This window comes from Oryctolagus cuniculus, chromosome 14, assembly GCF_964237555.1.
Source record: "Oryctolagus cuniculus chromosome 14, mOryCun1.1, whole genome shotgun sequence".
Lineage (NCBI taxonomy): Eukaryota > Metazoa > Chordata > Mammalia > Lagomorpha > Leporidae > Oryctolagus > Oryctolagus cuniculus.
In genome coordinates, this window is record NC_091445.1 from 80500059 (window position 1) to 80520976 (window position 20918).

At 39.3% G+C, this 20918-nt stretch overlaps 1 protein-coding gene across 14 annotated transcripts in view; it reads right to left on the reverse strand.

The window, feature by feature from the left end:
- The window catches only part of PDE4D (phosphodiesterase 4D), a 1654385-nt gene that overhangs the window by 812167 nt on the left and 821300 nt on the right, over positions 1-20918 (reverse strand). Inside the window, exon 1 of one of the 14 annotated variants that reach the window (XM_008262245.4) lies at positions 9558-10706. The exons of the other annotated variants lie outside the window; for them this stretch is intronic. Within the exon in view, the coding sequence (XP_008260467.1) occupies positions 9558-9823 (266 nt within the window). The 5' untranslated portion in view covers positions 9824-10706. Of the gene's footprint in view, positions 1-9557; positions 10707-20918 lie in introns of those variants that run through there. 14 annotated transcript variants of the gene reach the window in all.

A 20918-nucleotide genomic window follows, 5' to 3' on the forward strand; every position in this document is an offset into this window, starting at 1 on the left:
TTTCCCCCTCTCTCATTAAAGCTTACCATTAAAAAAAAAAAAAAAAAAAAAAAAAAAAAGGGAAGAATACATTGAACTAAGGAAAACAATCTCAGAAATGCTAAAGAAGAAAGACAATAGCATTTGCATCTGGGCCCACAGAGATATTCCCATTCTAAAAGCAAGTGTCTGTTAAATCAAAGACCTGTGCTTTGAGTATGGTGGTGGGATTTAGCATGGAGGCTGGCAGACAAGCAGAAAGAGATTGTTCTGAGGTAAGAGGGACCTTGGTCCAGTCAGCCTGTGAGTCAGGCCAGATCTGGTTACCAAGCAGTTTGCTGCTCTGTTGCTTAGTGACTTGAGCCTGCAAACCATCATTCCCAGCTGGCTTTCTGGAATGAAACCTTAATAGATTTCTGATTTGATCTTTCTCCTTTAGAGCTGAAGCCTTTCATGCCTTTTGCTCAGAATCTTTGAAAATAAAATTATCCTCTGATTGGTCTTGTTTCTATGCCTGTCTTACTTAAAAACCACTCTGAATCAGAATGTTCTCTGTTGATCCTGAAACCCTCTTTCACTAACGACATGCAAGTGTATTTCCTCTATGCAAATACATAGACATTTTTTTTTATCAGAAAGGATGTCAACTCTCATTCAAGCCACATGGATAAATAAATTGCAATTCTACTCCAAGAAACAGTATGTCACTACCCTTCTGTTAAGATTTTGTAAAATCTTTGAATATTCATTGTTTCAGCTAGCAAATGTGAATGTGGCTATTAGCCCAAAGAAGGGTAATGCTAAATGCAAAAACACGGGATGGAACAATAGGAAGACCTGGGTTCAAGCGTTAACTCTACTGATTCCATAGCTGGAGAGCTGAATGACCTTGGCTACACACCATTTATTTTCTGGGCTACCGAATCAGCATATATATAAAGTATACCTGATGACACCAAATTCACCTTTGGCTGTTTGGAAGGCTTAATGTACATGAAGTGCCTCACACAAAGCAGGAGATATGCATTGATGGCTTTGTTATAGTAAATCTAAGGTCATACGCTACATTTGTTATTAATGTGCAGTTTTGATTCCAAAATGCAATCAGATAACTGTTTTCATGTGAGCTTTCCAAGATCTCATTTTGAAGATAAGTCCTTCATCTGAAATAGCTGGAGATCACTTATGCCCTTAATGTTGCACGTGGAATTATTTTTCTGTTTTGTGTACACAAGGAAGACACAGCTGTACTAAGATGGTATAAAACTGAAGATCTACTCAGAAAAATGTTACATTAGAATTTTAAATGATCTCCAAATTTCCTTATTGTCTATGTAAAGGCATTGCTTGCAGAAGGTGTTCTAGAGTGAACTCCACCAACAGTCTCGTTCTGAAGGTCATGGAGCTTGTTTGTGAGTCACAGAATTAGCAACGGATTCTGTCTCCTGTCTTCAGCCAGGCACATCTACGTTACTCACTTGGAAGCAGCAAGTTCGAACTTGCTTGTAATTACTTATCTGAAATGTACTATAATTTTGTTATTACTTTGTAAATTTAACCAGTTTTTCTAATTGTAAATATCAACTGCCTTTACAACTATATGACTTTCAAAGAGAGAGATTACAAGTTGAAGAGACTGAGTAACTAAGGTCGAATATCCAATGACCAGCAGACCTGGCAGTGTATGGTTTCAACTATACTAATCCAGTCACTGCTTTCAAAAGTATATGTTAACCTTATATTTATTTATTATTTGAAACGGGGGTGGGGAAGGAGAGAGGTTTCTCATCTGCTGATTGATTCCTCAAATACCTGCAAAAGCAGTAGCCAGAACAGATTGAAGCTAGGAGCCCAGAATTCAATTGAGGTCTCCCACGTGGGTGGCAGAGACCTACCTACTTAGGCCATCACCTGCTGCCTCCCAGGGTACACAGCAGCAGGATGGTCGAAGCAGAAGCAGAGCCTGGACTTGAACCCAGGCACACTCAACTGGGACACAGTGTCCCAGGTAGTGACTTAACCACAACACCAAAGGACCACCCCCAAAACATTGTTTTTCAGAAGAAAAATCATTTCAGGATACGGTTTCTCTAGTAATAAGAAAATTTCTTCCTGAAACTGCTACTTGAAGAAGAAATTGGTTAGCTTCCTTAAAGAAGAAAAGGACAGAAACTCCTTTATTTATCTAAACTTACAGGAGTTTTTATTTATAAAGGAATGTACACAAAGAATCATTCTCAGAATTAAACCCATGAATTAAAATATTTAAATGAACTTTGAGATTCAAGTTTTTATTTTTGGCTCCTTCAACATTTCTACCAAGTTTGCAAATCAGGCTGTATGTTTGTTTGAAAGTATTTTCACCACTAGTCACAACAGCTTCAGCTGGTACAGACAGGTGCCATATCTTTCCTCTTTCTTTAAGATAAATGTCAACGGTTACAGGAAGTACACACAAGTAATAAACTGCCAGGTCAGTCAATATTTTCTTCAGTTTTTCTTAGTAACTAATTGTTCTATTTTAACCTTTGTGATTCTTAAGTGTCACAAGTCATTGATATGTTCTTTTTTTAAAAAAAAGATTTATTTTATTTGTTCGCAAGGCAGAGTGACAGAGAGAAAGAGATCATTTCTCTACTGGTTTACTCCCCCAGTGTTCATAACATTAGAGTGTAGGTCAGGCCAAAGCCAGGAGCTGGGAACTCCATCTGGGTCACCCACAAGGGTGTCAGGGGCCCAAGTACTTAGGCCATCGTCCACTGCCTTCCCAGTGCACTATCAGGGGGCTAGACTGGAAGCAGAGCAGCCAGGATTTGAATTGGTGCTCTGATATGGGACGCCAGCATTGACGGTGGTAGCTTAACCCAGTGTGTGGCAACGCCGGCCCTGACTGATGCGTTCTTTGAGAGGGATATCTTCCTGCAGTCTCCTGGTTTTAGGAAAGGCTGATAATGCCTTTCAAGAGCTACAGTCACCCTCAAGTCACAGCACCTGCATCTGCCACTATTGCCGTCAAAGGCAACAACCAATTCTTTTTTTTAACTTTTATTTAATAAATATAAATTTCCAAAGTACAGCTTTTGGATTACAGTGGCTCCCCCCTACCCCCCATAACTTCCCTCCCACCCACAACCCTCCCATCTCTCACTCTCTCTCCCATTCCATTCACATCAAGATTCATTTTCAATTATCTTTATATACAGAAGATCAATTTAATATATATTAAGTAAAGATTTCAACAGTTCGCATCCACACAGAAACACAAAGTGTAAAGTACTGTTTGAGTACTAGTTATAGCATTAATTCACATTAAGGACAGAGATGCACAACAACCAATTCTATCATGGACATGGCGAAGACGCGGGCTGACTGCTCTCACTCAGTGCCTCTGCAGTACTTGCTGGTTTGGTTCCCACAAGAATTCCTTTGGAGACTTCCTCTCATCTCCTGCCTCCTCTGGGTTCCTGGCTCCCAGGAAAGCACCAGCAACACTCTTCTCTGGGTATTTTTACCATAAGAGACATAGAAAAGATAACGTTAAAGCTAAACAGGGTAAAAGTAGGAGTAGAAGAAGGGAGAAAGAGTACTTAAACAGAATCACTAAATAAAATAATGCCTTTGAAAAACCTAATTGTGTGTGTGTTTAACCCCAAAATTAAATTAGATTTCACCTTTATAGTTGCCAAATTGTTTCTTCCTTTTCCTATGACTTGAAGTAAAATTTATAGTAACTTTCTCTCTTAAACAATAAGAGCAACTACGCTTGCTGAAGAAACAATGGCTCAAAAAAAAGGCAATGTTTACTTTAAAACATGAGCAATTTCGTATCTAATTCCAATGTCTGTTAAAAAGAAATTTATAACAAAAAATATGGTCGAATCCATTCATCTAGCTAACTAAAACTCTGTTAAGTTTCCCTATCTCCTGAAAAAAAAAATCCTTTCAAAAATCCACCTAACTATTTTGTTACTTAAAGATGTCATTAAATATTTCCACCCTTAGATATATTAAAACACAGACAGTATACACAGGAATAATAAAGATAACATACTTGAATAATATCTAGTCACCATGTTTCTCAGATATCCTATTGCCTAATTTCACTGACATGTAATAGAGAATATTTTCCTCCATCCAGTGCTTAGAACTCAGCGTAAATCGAAAATGTTTGGTACGTCAAGGAGTTCTCTCATCTAGTTCTTATTCAGGGATACAATGCCTATCATATGATTTATATTGGGAAATCACACTTGGATTGTATTGTATTTAGAACTTAGAAACACTTTTGAGATACATGCATAAGTAATCAAACCTGAGGTATCTTATTATTATCTACAAATATTAACTTTTAATAGTTCATATTTCCAAAACAGTTTAATGAGACTTTAACACATATCTTAAATTGAGTGCTAAATTTAAAAAAAAGCATCTCCATTTTCATTATAGGAAAACGACCCAATGTTTTTTACTGTGAATATGTATTTGCTTGGATTGAAATGTGATACCAAAGACTATAGTCACAACAATCTAAGATTAGATAAACAACTGGCTTTTTTCAGAGCAAAACCAAGGTTCTATACACTGCTCAGTAACTTAAATGAATCATGCATAAACATAGCTAAATTGCCAGACTTTAGAGTGCAAATGGGCCAAGATCTATTAAGTACCTAAACATATATACACTGTATTCTCTTTTACTTCTTACCATGGCACAAGAGATAAATTAAATGTCTTCAGAAAATTCATGGGAAATGTGTATTATGAAAGAATTACTCATGGATTTCAATCTTTTTGGCTCCAAAATAATCTTAACTTATAATTCTGTTTTTTTTTTTTCCAAAAACTTTTTGAAGTGCCCTTGTATATTGCCTGTTCCTGTATCCTCTGGAAAGGCAGAAGTGGATGTATGATGGTACTAGCACCATCAATAACTGCTGCTGGAAACAAGAATAACATACTGACATTCAAACAATTTGGGTGATTGATATATAGATTTACATGAGTATGGAAAACTATAAAAGATAAAATGATTCTAATGAATACTAAATTACTTTTAAAAAGAACATGTGATGAAAGAACAGAGGTTTTGTGATTAAGTATGACCAAAAAATAATTTTAAGTTCCCAAAGAGTGAAAATCTGCAGATCTAATGTGTTTTCTATGAATTATTTATGAAATATTTAGACCTAACCCAATGGAAAGTGCTTCAAGATGGAGCAAATCTGAAAAACATAAAGAATGATTTTCCTGAAATGGGCTCGTATTGGATATTTGGTTTTCCTCAGCACAGGTTCCACTGACATTGGCATTCTGTGAGTATCAGTGGGAATTCCCTACTCAAATGAAATCACAGCTATGTATACAATTATTAAACTAGAGGGTCTTCTTATAAAGTAAAAACAGCACAACAGAGTGGTAATAAGCACGGACATGAGGTGATTCTAATCCTAACACACGGGTCAGGCCAAATACCATCAGTCAATGATTATAGGCTAGCAATATAAGTATTACCAATAAGCATTGAGAAGCTTGCATAGGTACGACATGCTACACAAACGTCAAGAAGAAACAAATTACTTCCAGTTGGGAGGGCTTGGAACTCCCAGGAAGATCAAGGATTTGAGAGATGTGTAGAATGCAGGAAAGAAGAAAAGCACCAAGTCCTGTTTCTGTGAAGCAGGCTCTCTCATTTCCGCCTTCTCTGTTCCTTGTAGTCATAAAATTGGTGGAAACTCATCTGTTTAAATTCTTGGTCTCTTCACCTATGATCTCTTCATCACTCCAATCCATCCAAAAAAAAACAAAAACAAAAACAAAAACAAAAACAAAAACAAAAAAAAAAGCTGGCAAAGTAATGTCTGGTAATCTAAGTATGATCCCACAGGGCCACACAGACCAAGACTGGAATTAAGGGGCACATTGTGCATAATCTGGAAAATCTTGGCTTATAAGACACTAAATGTCCAGTCCCATACAACCCACTGTACACACAATTGTACTCAAATAGGTCCTATTCCAAGAAATAAGTAACAGGGGAACTGATTTTTTAGTGTATGGTAACTTGTCCAAGATCATACAACCAGTAAATGGGAAGTCTGAATTTAAATGTAACTAGTCTGATTTCTGACTGCTGGGATATTGTCTGAGTCACACAGCACCAGCAATACTGGATCAGTTCTGCCTGCCACTCTTTGAATGGACCATGAAAACCCCAATGAAGTCTAGATAGGACCAACCAGGATTAATCTGGTAGACACCATATGTAAAGATAAAATAATAAGATAATTTAAGAAAACAGAATTTTTAAAAAGCATGAAAACATTTTGTTTAGCAGGTATTCATTAAGCACCCACCATTGGGCAGCTGTCCTGCTAAGCATGGTATACCAAGGTGAAGAAAACAAGGCCCTGGCTCTCTGGGGGGCTACGCCAAGCCACTTGCTTTAAGGGCCACATAAGGCAAAAAGGCAAAGATTCACACCGTAATGTTCACAAAGCAGATCCCAGGCACATGGATCACAGGGAAGGAGACTTGAACAGTTTACAAGAGTAAGGTCTTCCCAATCAGCTAGTCTGTAACACGACTGAGGAGGTTTGCCAAGAGGTTCAAGGAATGATCATTATAAATGTTATGCTAGAAATTCCCCCTATGCTATAGAAAGTGAACCAGGTAGCCAGGATGGGCTAGCATTCATCACATTGCCTTCATTTACTTCTTGAAACAGAGCTGAGATATGTTTCACAGCCACCTTTGCAGTTAGATGTGGCCTTTGAGCTATGTTCTAGTGAGGGAAATGCAAGTATAAGTGATATATGTGTTTCTAGGTCTGCCTCATAAAAACACAAGCATGCCATCCTCCATGCTCTTTCCCCCTGATTCAACAAAGTCTGTAAACTTCTGGAATCCTGTGTTACAACCAGCAGAATCACAAAATGGTAGGAACCCAGGCCCCTGCAACACCCCAGGGCAGCTGACTTCCCAGGAAAAACAGAAGCAAAAAATAAACATTCACTGTGTCCATCAACTGAGATTTGAAGAGTATTGTTAGAGGAGCAAAATGACTTTAACTCGGATCATATGATTTTTTTTCCTAATAGAGTGTACATTGCTTGAAACCAAGGAATGACCCGTGCTCAACTTTGTTATCATCAGGTACACAACTGAGTACTTCAACTAGGCAGATATTAAATATATGTATATTGAATGGAAGATCAGTGGGGAAGAAACCAATGTTCTAAAGCTGGAATATAGAAGGCATATATTTAAATGGTTGATAATCAAACTTAGGCAAGAGGAGAGGATCTGAGTATAGTGGTCGGAGCAGCAAGTCAGCTAGTCAGTTATATACACACATATATACACACATGTATGTACATGTATATGAAGTATATATATATGGATATAAGTATATGGGGATGCATTTACATATACACACATGCATGTATGGTGGGCATGAGAGAAATTTGCAATACATGCTTTAAATTCTTCATAGTGATAAGTGCGAATACTGAGGGCACAGATGGAATAATATTTGTCAAATGATGTCTGTGGATGTTATGAAAGTCTGACCCAGTATGGAAAATCTGAGATACTTTTTTCCAACTCCCTTGCTGAGTGGGTTTAGTCCATCAGGGAAACTGTTTCCTCCTGAGTTACTGAGAATCGATATCATGATTTTTACTTTCCATTTCCACTGCTTTCTTCACGTCTCCCTGATCTGATACACCAAAATGAAATATTGGTAGCAAGCATACTCTTGGAGTTTTTCCAGGCAGCACCAGAAGAGGAAGTGCCAGAAATTTCAGAAGAAAGCCTGTTTTCATGAGATTTCCTGCCTTCCTTACATCGCAACATGTCCAAATAGTTCAGATAACCTTCGGTTGAACTCTACGTTGCTTCATTCTGACTGAAATCAAGCGGCCAAGCTGAGGCTCACCCATCCTGCAAAGGTCGCAATGTATGAACTGTAACACTAAAGCAGGCCCACCAATATGAACGCTGGATACCCACATTCCAGTCCTGACTCCTGATGAACCCAAGCCAACCTCCTGGCTCCGGTATCAGACGCTCAGTCTTGAGCTACTCCCCTCTTTGAATGCATCTCCCAGGGCTTGTCTATGCCTTGATTTCCTCGACTGCTTACCACTGACAATTTTTTTTTCACTAACTTCTTCCTCAGCGAGAAGTCGTCATTTCCCAATAATTTCCTTAAGACTGAAAAATCCAATGTTTGTTGTACCTCAAATCTAGGTAAACTCAGAAATGCTATCTGGTTGTTAAAATCTTAGAGTAAGAACATGTTCCGGGTCAGAGATCCAGCTATTCACCATTAAAATGTTGAGGTTGGACACGTCCTTTGGTGTGACGTGCCTTTTAGTTCCTTTGTCTCCTACTTTTGTCCATGACATCAGTGCACTCCTCGGGATGGCTGTGTCTCTAAGTTTACATCTTGATTCTCCTTTTTGCTGCTTCCTTCCTAGAAGCCTTGTTTCTTTCTTTCTTTTTTTTTTTTTTTTTCCATTCCAAGCATACTGTTTGGTTTGCTAGGGGAAAGCTGAATAAAAAGTATCACCAGGTTCTCAACTATCACATCCATTATTTTCTCTTTTCCTATGCTATTTTTGTTACTGGGATATAATATATTTATATTACCAACATGTGAAGGTGGTATATAGAACCTACCATGACCTAAAATCATCTAAATGGGCATCGTAGACCCCAGACCATCGCCTAGAACCAGCTGCCTCTTCCTAGGCAGAAACTCCAAACAAGCTCACACAATGGTTTATTTTCATAATTTTTTTCAGAGCAGGAAATCATCAAGAATCCACCAGAAGAATACATGGAAGCCTATGTATAAAACGAATTCACCCATTCTACAGGAAATCAAGATATTCATAAAGAAAGAAATACTGACAAAATATTCAAACACAACCACAATGTCACCAAGTCGCAGCCTACAACTTTCTGCACAGACTCCCTAATCCCTCTCGGCTTGCTTTCAAAAAGGCATGTTTGATATTACACACCTATTACAGTGACAAGTGAGGAGAAGCTTCCCCAGGACACACTATTCACACACACACACACACACACACACACACGCTGCAGCATCTCGGCGCAAGGTGAGAATCACGCAGGAAAAGGGAGCAGACTCCGAGTTCTTCTCTCCCTCCTTCTGGTCCTTTCTTTCCTAGGCTGATGGGAGAACCTGGTAGGGATATCGGCTGAAGAAATCCAAGAAATGCCACCAGAGACGTATGGGAGTACAGCCACATTCTTATTTGACATCTGGAATCCAGTTGGCTTGTAGGAACTTGCAACAGGAATTGAACTTGGAGAAACACCCACCTCAACCACTCCTGTTGCCTAGCTCAAGCATTCCTGCTCTGACTCGGATGTCTCCGGGCTTTCCCGGCAAGGTAGCTTATGCCTGATAGTCCACAGGTGAGGAGCGGCGCCGACCCTCCTCCCCACTCCTCGAATTAAAGACGGGAGGGGCAACAGCAGCTAGAGCCCCCCGCCCCCACCCCGCCGCCGCGGGGCGCCCGTAGCCCGGTGACCGGTGCAAGGCTTACCACGTATGTGCCACCGTGAAGCGTCGCTGTTTGGGGATGTTGCTGCTTAGAAGCATCCTGCGCAGGAGCCTGGGGGAATTTCTCGGAGAAATCACCGGCGAGAGCTTGGGAGAGACCGATTTCCTCGCCGTCTTGGACTTCTCGTGCTGCAACAGGTTTTCCCGCAAGGATTTCACAAGATCCTCGTTCAGCCACGGGTTTGGACCGTGCGGATTATCCACTTCGGGGACGGCCAAGGTGTCCGGGCTTGTCGTGTGCTGGGCCATTTTCCTGGTCAACTTGGCGCAGCTGGCAGCCACCCAGGGCAACGTGGTTGCCTGGCCTCTCTCCAGCGATTCCCTCGCGCAGAGCCCGGGAAGCGTCCTTCGAAGCAGGTCGGCTCCCGCTGCTGCTCGTTCACGCGGGCGCCTGCCTCAGTGTCTCGGCGGAGACGCGGCGGGTGCGGACGAGGGGGCGCCCTCCTCCGCCCAGGCGAACGTCAGCCCTGCTCTCTCGACCCCGCCGGAGATCACCGAGGAGCTCGCCTGGCAGAGGAACATGGAGGGAAGCCACCGCTCGCAGGGCTTTGTCAGCGCTGCAAAGCTGCCTGGCAAACTATTGGAACTAATGCGCCGCAGCTGCTCCGCTGACTTCTGCTTATGTACATAAAAAGTCCTGGGGGGAGGGCTTAACCATCAGATGCCTGCTGCCCGGCTGTTTGGCCAGTCTTTCCATTTGCTTATTCCTGAATCCAAAGGAAAGAAAAACTTTGAACCTGACCTTCCTCTCCCGCAAGGGCTATTTATCTCCCTAGGGTTCACGTTCATAAAAGAAAACTGCTAGTCCTTTGTGTTTCTTTTTTAATAAGAATAAACATGCACTAGCTAGACAAGGAGTCATATTCCCAGCTTATACTAAACTCAGTCTGATGCACCTTACAAGAGAAATCCCAATAAAATGCACTCCCTCTCCTAGCTAGAAACCAAACAAAAGGTTTCAAACTACAACACATGGAACACATCACAGGTTGCTGTACTGTATTCTACAATAGGACATGAATCAGAGCGCCCTCAAGAGCCGCACCATTTAGACCCACAAATGGTGTTTGTTATATCTTCCCATTTAAATTCATACCCCTCCAGAGAGACAGTCTGTTTTCATAAGAGTAGTTAAAATGATTTTAAAGTTTCAATTATTAAATATGATACATGCAATTTTATGTACCACTATAGAAAGGTAAAATAAATCTAGCTAATCATAATTTCCTTTATTGCCTTTTACGGCAAGATTGTAATGTGTGATGAATATAGCTTCAACAAAAGTATTCAGAGGAGGTTTAAAACAAAAAAGCAACTACTTTGTTACTGAAAATAAAGTGCTCTAAGGAGTCAACTAGCGAGTGAGAGATAAGGCCTGTTGACTTGCAGTGTGTGTACAACACATGTGCAATACGTGGCACAAGCATGCGACACCACACGTGCAGGCATTCGAACAGCACAAGGAAAGAACTCAAACCTTGGAGTAGGCATGACTGCAGCCGCCCAGCCATGCTACAGTTGAGGGCTGAACTCAAATCAGTTTTCTCAGGATGGACGAGGATTTTCCTTATTTAGAAAACAATAAGAAGGAGCTCCAAAATGCATCTGCTCATAATGGAGACTGAATCTCCAATTCAGATTTTTTTTTTTTTGGTAAGTATAATTACCATTAAGTCAACGTAAAGTTATTCCTCTCACCCCACCCTGGTTAATCCACCTTAAGTTTCATTTCCTTGTTTTCAAAATGATACAGAAAAATACACTCAGGTTCTGTTCACAGAAACACAGGGTGGATGACTTGGTCCATCTCTCTTAATGTATCTAACAATTCAGGGTGACATGTATGCCATGCCTTAGGCAGAAAATGGTATGCAAATATGTGAATTTGAAAAATTAGGGAAAGGTGTCTGGCAGAGCAATTTAGACACTCCTTGAGAGGCCTATATCTCACCTCGGAGTCTGAGTTCAAGTCCAGGCTCCGCCCTGGATTCCAGCTTCCTGCTGAAGTACACCCTGGCAAGCAGCAGGTGAGTGCTCCAGTACTTAGATCTGGATTTAGTTCCTAGCTCCTGGCTTCAGCCTAGCGTAGCCTCAGCTGTTGTGAGTAAACGGGGAGTGAATCAACAGGTGAAAGCTCTCTCTCTCTCTCTCTCTCTCTCTCTGTCTCCCCCACACCCCCCACAAAAAACATGCAAATGTTCTTTAAAAAGAAAAATCCAGGGTGTGATTACTCTTATTCCTAAGGAATTTTTACCAATGCAAAACAAAATGTTGCAACATTAGACAGCAATGCCCTTTAGTGAATTAAAGGAATAAATACATATGTGTGTGTGTGTGTGTATAGAGAGAGAGAACACAAAGCATATATATATTTATTTATTTATTTATATTAGGCCAACTGGAGGGGCTGACAACTGCATTAGGAGTTGTACAGGTCTACAGTGCTTGCCCCCATGGAGCTTGTACCATATTGACTAGGACTGGACAGTGCTCAGAAAAAGACACCTAGACAGCAGTAAATTCCATCACAGGAAGTACAATGTAAGTGTGGTACATAGGTGACAAGGGGATTTTGTAGTAAAATAAAGTCTGAAGCAAAGGAGGTTCAAAAATCAATGGAAAACAAGATAAGAAAGAAGTACATTCCAGAAAAGTAGGATGTGCAAATGCAACGCAGAAAGGGGTAAAAAGTCCAGCAATCAAGCAATTGGTAGATATAAAGTCTGTTCAGGTTCAAAAAAATAAACAATTCAGGTAATAGATTAAAGTAAGGAAAAACACAGGATGTGGAAAATTGACATGGCAAAAAAAAATGTTTCTTAAAGAAAATCACTCCGCTTTCTAAAGACTTCATTTCAGTCAACAAATATTTGTGGGCATTTATCTTGCACCAGGCGCTATAGTGTGTACTCTGTTCTTTCTTTGCCCTCGGGGAGCCTGTAGTCTGGCAGAATAGATGACAAGTGCAAAATCATTGGCAGGAAGAAATGGAGCTCAAGTTTCCAGATAAGAGCCTGGGGTCAGGAGATATTTAAGCATCTGGTGCCAAGTAAAGTGACTTCATGTCCACAGAGATACAAGGAAGGTTGATATGGCTTATCTGCTGGGATATTCAGTGAGTTCAAGGGAAGTCTAGATTCTAATTCTTGCTTTCAATGATTGTATAGAAGGTATTAAAGCAAAGTACACTCTGGTCTTCTCAGAAAGACTGGGTACTGTGTTGATGATCATAACTAAGCTAAAACAGAGAATATGACAATATTGTATTAAAAATTCACTGAACATTGCGGTTAGACTTGGACTTAATCTGAATGAAAGGCATTTGACAAATGTTCATTGCTTTGGTAAGCATTAAAGGATTCCATTATAGAGGCAGGCCTGGCAGCCTCTTTGCAGGGTCCCAGATATATCATTATTATTAGTTCAGTTTCCCAACATCTATGTTATCCTCCTGGATTCCCCCCCACCCCACCCCAGATAAAGTATAATGTGCATACTGCTTTTTAAAAATAAAAAATTTAATTTTGCTTGGAGAATTATTTGCCACCTTCTTGAAATAGCTTGAAAAACCATACAGTGTTTCAAAATCATGGTTGAGAATCACTGCCTTGGAAAACACAGGCGTAAAGTTCCGCAGATAACCAAAGGTGGGTAAGGTTTGAATAGATGGGCAATTTTCTTTCTAATAATACAGAAGGTCAGGGGAGCCCCACCAATAGCAGCACTCCACAGCCTGCCTTTTGTACAAAATCTCTCCAAAATGGGCTGCCAGCAACTTGTCTGAAAAACACTGCTGTAAGTGACAGCCAAATAAGGCCTGAGGTTTTAACAAGTGGAAATTTGAAAGTGGGTGAAATGTTTTGATAAAGTCACCCACGCCTAGAATAGCAGATAACATCTGAACTTCACAAAAATTTTCCTAGATACCTCTTTGTGGATTTCCACATTTATGGTTTTTTTTTTCAGAATATTCAAAATCTTTGAAAAAATATTTTCTGTCTAATTATTCACAAGCAGTAAAACAAAGAAGACAACATTTACACAGGTTCTGGGACAAAGATTGGAAGTGTGCCCTTGTTCAGGTAGGTACAGCAAGGCTGGATTTCCCACAATTGAAAGGAAACAATGGTGCAGCTAATTCAAAAGAATGGATGAATTCAGATGATTTATACCTGACTATAGAAAGCATTGTTTGCTTCTCAACTATGTTCTAATTACGTAAGCATGTATTAAAATGAGATTGCTTTCAAAAATTGCCCATAGGAAGTAGTCCATGTTCTGAGCTAAGAACAGGAGAGATTCCATGGTCCAGTGGTTATGAGGAATTGGGGTATCTCTGGGGCCTTACAATTTGTTTTGAACCCATATATGCTACTTAGTAGCTTCATTATTTTCCCTACCTGTGGCTCATCATCTTTGAAATAAAATGATAATATAATAATAATTGCTATTGCACAGGAAAGCTACAGAGATTAAATGTGTCGAAACTCAAGGATATTTTTAAAAAGTGTTTGGCATAGAATAAGCAATTATTAGTCAACTAGTCAATAGCAACAGTGTGCCAGGAATTGTGCATTTTATTTCATTTAGGTATTGCAATTATCATTTGGATGTTGAATTTGAACCAGTATTTTATAGATGGGAGCTGAGGAAGTTAACCAATTCGCCACAAATCGTATAGTTCAACAGCAGATGTGGGATAGGAAGTTGTGTTGACAAGTTGTTAAGGCCTCTAATTTTGCCTGTACACTTACCACCTCAAAAGGAAAGCTGATCTGATATTTCAAACAAATCACAACTATTTCAATGAAAAAGAGATACTTGGATGCCCTGAGTTCTTGTCTCTGGCTGTACTCAGTACACTGTGACAACTTGTGAAGTTTGCAAAGTCATGAAGTTCTTAGAGAGGCATAGTATGCAAATAAGTGGGGGGTATTCCTGAGGATTTCATTTTTTTTTTCATCCATATGCCTGCACTCTTTTGACATGATGGAGTTTTAAATAAACTTCATGGCCATTTTTCATTTTGCCAAGATAGTTCTGAAATTTCACTTTATTTTAAATTTTTTATGTAAGACTTACATAATTATAAATTCTGATGATTAATTATTTGATCCCTGTATCTAAAAGTACATATGAACATTATAAAGCATGGTTTTAAAAATGATATATTTATTTGAAAGACAAAGTGACAGAGAATGGGGGAGACAGAGAGAGAGAAAGCTTTTTTATCTGCTGGTTCACTCCCTAAATGGCCCTAATGGCCAGGGCTATGCCAAGCCATGTGGGTGGCAGGGTCCAAGCTTTTGGGCCATTATCTATTACTTTCCAAGGCACATCTGCAGGGAGTTTGATTTGAAACAGAATAGCTAGGACTTGAATCAGCACTTTTATAAGGGAAGCTGGCCTTATGTCTTTGCAAGCATTGGCTTAACCCACTGCACCACAATACCAGTACCAGAACACGGCTTTTTAAACCACGATCATTATCACTGAACTTATATATAGGTACCAGACTAATTCACAAAGGTTTTTAAACAGCAAAATATGTGCTTGATAAAGCAAAAAACGTATAACCCAACCAACAAAGAAAAGCTACATATAAAATAATAAACATTTGGAACCTGAAGGGTCAGAAGGAGGAACCAATAAAAATCTAGACAGATGGACAATAACTCAAAGATGAAACAAAAATTGAATTAAGTCTTAAAAGGTGGAACATATGAAAGAACAGTGAGTTTGGGGAGAGGTAAGGGATGCATTTTTAGATTCTTTACTATGGAAAAATCAGTAAAATTTATTTGTATGTGGGTAGAGAATACATACAGAGATTTAAACAAGACTAATCTAGTGGCAATATGTATTATAATTTGAAAGAGGATGATTCGGAAGGCTGTTTATTTCCACAGCTCCTATTCAATGTCAATCCGTGTAGCAGCAGAAAGAAGCAGGCTAATGAAGCAAGAATGAGAAGGATTCGTTCATTGGCTTCACACAAGCGTGCAAGTCAATAGGGAAATCAAAAATTGATTGGGCATTTCATAACATAATCAATTATACATTCCATCTAATTAAGTATGGTCCACCTAATTAATCATCAAAGGACTTAATATTTTTTTAAAAAGAGTATCTAGGGTTTATTGAACAAAGCAAATACGTCTTGATTTTTATTACTTTCTGAGCATACAATATGTTCTTCTAAGCCCACTTCATTTTAATAAAAAGATCAAAATTAGTCAAGTGGGTTTTTTCTGGATTAAAACTAAATGTTTAGAGAGATGTCTACTGGAACAGTAAATCAACACTTCACTTGAAACAAGTTATTTTCCTAGGGCCTGCATACACCAGCAACATCAACACAGCATGTTTTATTTCTGAAAAAATTGCAATCCATTTTAGACCTTTCCTTTCCTCCTAATACATTCACTAAAAATTCTAGGAATAGAACAGAAATTATCCATAATTACTCGCTAAAATCAAACGGTGAATGACCTCACTAAAAATCAAATTCAAGACAACAGATGTTGGTGGCCACTAAAATTTTTTTTTATATTTATATTTTATTTTGTTTAATGAACACAAATTTCCAAAGTACAGCTTATGGATTACAATAGCTTCCCCCCCATAACTTCCCTCCCACCCACAACACTTCCCTCTCCCACTCCCTCTCCCCTTCCATTCACATCAAGATTAATTTTCAATTATCTTTATACACAGAAGATCAATTTAATATATATTAAGTAAAGATTTCAACAGTTTGCACCCACACAGAAACACAAAGCGTAAAATACTATTTGAGTACTAGTTATAGCATTAATTAAACACCTAAGAGTAATTGCGTATTAATTACAGAGTTCAACCAATAGTTTTAAGTAGGACATAAACAATACTAAAAGGGTAAAGTATTAAGTTCTTTTTTTTCTTTTTCTTTTTTTTTGTTTGTTATATAGTTTTTTTTTTTATTTAATAAATGTGAATTTACAAAGTGCAACTTTTGTATTGTTGTGGCTTCCCTCCCAACCCCCCTCCCTCTCATGGCCCTTCCCTCTCCCACTCCCTCTCCTATCCCGCCCTTCATCGAGTTTCATTTTCAATTACCTTCATATACTGAAGATCAACTTAGTATATACTAAGCAAGGATTTCAACAGGTTGCACTCACACAACCACACAAGGTATAGGGTATTGTTCGACTAGTAGTGTTGTTTTTTAAGTTTCATAGTAGAACACATTAAGGACAGAGATCCTACATGGGGAGCATGTACCCAGTGACTCCCGTTGTTCATTTGACAATTGGCACTCTTATTTATGACATCAGCAATCACCCGAGACTCTTGCTATGAGCTGTCTAGGCTATGGAAGCCCCTTGAGTGAATGACCTCACTAAAAATCAAATTCAAGACAACAGATGTTGATGGCCACTAAAATTTTAACATATCCCATAATTTTGGGTCTCCATTCACTGGAAAGAATTGCCAAGCATTTATTTGTTTTCAACTTGCTGACAAAAAAATCCTATGTCCTGTTCTATCTATGGTAGATCATCCTTTAGTCTGAGTTACTGAAGAAGTCACTACACAAGCACAAAACACAAGTGCATGAAACATAAGCACCCCATTATTGCTTTATCTGATCATCAAAGTCATCCTAACAAAGCAGGCACCACTACTAACATTTTGAAATTCAGAAAACTAAAATTCAAAGAAAAGTCCAGTAACTTCCTTACATCACACACAATAAAAGATACCCACGCTTCTCAAGGCCACAACCAGATTTCTCAGCTCCTTCAAGGCCTTAACTAAAAGTTCTTCAAACTCCCCAAACAGTTCACTGTATTTCAAACAATAAATACTTAGCACTCAAAGAAGTGGAATAGAGTTTAAGGGCCTTTGCCCATAATTAAAGTGGGTAAGGAGGAAAAAAAAATATTTCCTGTCTTTGTCCATATAAGAAACAATATCCATCATATCTCCTAACCTCAGAGGAAAAGAGCACGGTCGAGATCAACCCAAAGCACAACACCAAGGAACACATTTCCTCATCGTGCTTTGACTCTTCCTGCTCACCCTTCAATAGTCCCAAGATAGGATTTTTAGTCTTTCTCAAACTAGTATAATATAACTTGAAAACTTCCCTCTGGACCCTACACATAACATACATTTCAGCCATTCTTTCTGAATATGTTTTGTATGGGACAGTGTCTATCATAGAGAGGTTATAATCAAAGATGGACATTTTTTCTCAAGTTTAACACACCTAAACAATGATTTATCATAAGCAAATCATATTTTCCTGGATAACATTTTCCCTGCGTGCTATAAGAAACTTTCTGAAACCAGTCATTTATGTGAGATACTTTACAAATGGCATTATACAAACACAAAATTTATTCTCCCTTCTGTAACTAGTTAAGTATCCTTTAACAAGTTCATTCAACCTCTCTGGAACTCAGCTTTCCAGCCTAAAGTCCCATAATTTCATGCAGGCTTCAAAAGTTTAAAAATGCATAATACAGGGGCTGGTGCTGTGGTGTGGTGGGTAAAACTGCTGCTGGCAGTGCAGGCATCCCATATGGGCACCGGTTCGAGACCCGGCTGCTCCACTTTGAATCCAGCTCTCTGCTATGACCTGGGAAAGCAGTAGAAGAAGGCCCAAGTCGTTGGGCCCCTACATCCATGTGGGAGAGCCGGAAGAAGCTTCTAGCTCCTAGATTCAGATCAGTGAAGTTCCGGCCGTTGCAGCCAATTGGGGAGTGAAGCAGCGGATGGAAGATCTCTCTCTCTCTCTGCCTCCCCTTCTCTCTGTAACTCTGACTTTCCAATAAATAAATAAATATTTTTAAAAAAATGTATAATCTAGTAGTTTTGAGCATGTCCGTAGTATATACATCTTAAATGGGTGAACTGCATGGTTTGTGAATTATATCTCAATAAAGCTACCTTTATTAAAAAAACACATTCACACAAAAAATGTAAGCATCAAATCCTCATCTTTGATTACAAATTTCAGTCGCACTTTAAGACTGCTATCAAGTGCATCCCAAGGCAACATGGACTATTCCACTTGCATATGGGTTAGTGGATGCCACAGAGCATGCTTTGTGAAGAGAAGCATCAAATACCTTTGGAATGTTTGTGAAATTGAAGATGGAAAACAAGACAATGTCACACTTGTTAAGTGCCTCTTGGATGCTTTTATGGCTCTGATATTTGTGAAAATTCCTTTCCTAAGCAGGTAGAAACTTTGTTCTGACATCTGAGTCACAGCTTGGGAGACAGTGTGGGAAAGCAATGCCTAAGTTAACTTAATATTTAGAATTGAAGCATTGTTTTATTTCTAAAATAAGTTTGATTTTTTTTTTTAAAAAACGCCCAGGCATAACCAAGGCAACAGGAGGAGCCCCTGTACTCACAATTACCAAAACATGCCCCACCAAAGACTAGTTCTGTCCAATTTCACTGAATGCTGTGTGAAAACAAAAGGCATTTTGTGATTTAAAAACATTGAGTCAGGTTGAATCCGTTAATTGGATTACGTCAAAATAAGAGCTCTCAAGCCTTTGAACACACCAGTGTGATTTGGCTCTGAATCCACCTATGTCCTCCAGTACCTTCAGAGACGGATGTTTCCAGGAATGCTTACTGCAAACATCTCCTTGAATGAGGCTGATCAATAAAGGGAACTTTTCTGGTCTTTGGTGGGTGTTTTCATTTTCCCCCTCTTGAGCTGTTGTCCAACAACAGAAGGATGAGTTAGCCCTGGTGTTGCCCTGGTTCTAGCCTCTACTAGATTCAAGGTTATTATTATTTTCTGCTTCCAGACTAATTCCACCCTCCCCTCCAACTACTGTACCTCTGACTGTAAAAATCATAAATTAGCAGAGGCTCTGAGAGAGCCAGGACAATGAGTCTAAATGACAACTTGTGGCCCTGTTGCTAGTTGGAAGACCGTGTGCAAAGTAAGGGGCCAGAGGAATATGTGCTGGAGGACATGGTTGGTGAGAAGATGCCTAAAGGTGTCAGAAGGTCCAACAAATGATTAGAGTCACCGGACACCATGCTGTAATGCAGATGCTGATGGGGTAGATCTGGGGCTCGAGATTCTAAATTCCCAAAGCTCCTAGGTGATGCTATTGCTGTTCCATAGATCACCCACGAGTATCCAGCTGCTAGGCCACATAGAGACTGACAGCTAGTGAAGCCTCGCAAAAGAAGAAAATTAACTTGGATGCATGTGATGCTATTTCATTATATTCAGCCAATTGTGTAGTATTTCAAATAGTTGTAATTATTTTAGTAAGTAGTACATTTTAGAAACATTTAAAAATAACATTTAAAAAATTTATTCCATAACAATATTACATTAAATAATCATTAAACAGATTTTTCAAAAGAGCACATATATTGTAAAAAGATCCAACTCTGGAGGGCCCACATCATGGCATAGTGTGTTAAACAGCTGCCTGCAAAGCCAGCATCCCATATGGGTGCTGGTTCATATCCCAGCTGCTCCACTTCCGATCCAGCTCCCTGCTATGTGACTAGAGGGGGCAGCAAATGATGGCCTAAGTGCTTGGACTCCTGATATCCATGTGAGAGACCTGGATGGAGTTCCTGGATCCGGGCTTTGGCCTAGCCCAGCTTTGTCCGTTGTGGCCATTTGGGGACTGAACCAGCAGGTATCTGGAAGACCTCTCTCAGTCTCTAACTCTACCTTTCAAATAAGTAAATACATCTTTTTAAAAAGATCCAACCCTAGAAACAAGCTCTCCTGTATTAATTCCGCATTTTTAAGGTCATGCAGAAAAGGTTTAAGGGAATTTGAAAAAACTCTTGTGTAATAAAATTCTCCATTTCTATAGTATTAGCTGAAATTATAAGGCAAAACTTAAAAAGTACAGACTGCATCCTGGATACAGTGAATTTAATTATTGCGCAGGCATTTAATGGGGCAAATACTATGTGCTAGGTTCTCTGCGAATCTAGGGATACTGATCTTGCTGTATCTGGAAAGGCCAGGTTCATTTTGTGCTGTGCTGACAGACAGCTGGGACTTTATCTTGTCTTCCGTGCAGCATGAAGCATTGCCAAGGACACCTACCGTGAGGATTCACCACCCTGCCATTGACATTTCTATTTTCTAAAGAATTCATCAAAAAAGTATGTACCAGCAAATCCATATACCTAATCTCAGAACTCGTCTACAGATAATTGTAAGAGCAGGTCGGTGCTTTTCTTTTGGGTACTTTCAAAGAAAGTTATTCTGACGTGGAAATGTTCACATGATTGCTAGATTACATGGACCAATTTGTTTTGTTTCTGAAATTATTATTTTAATCCCTAACAA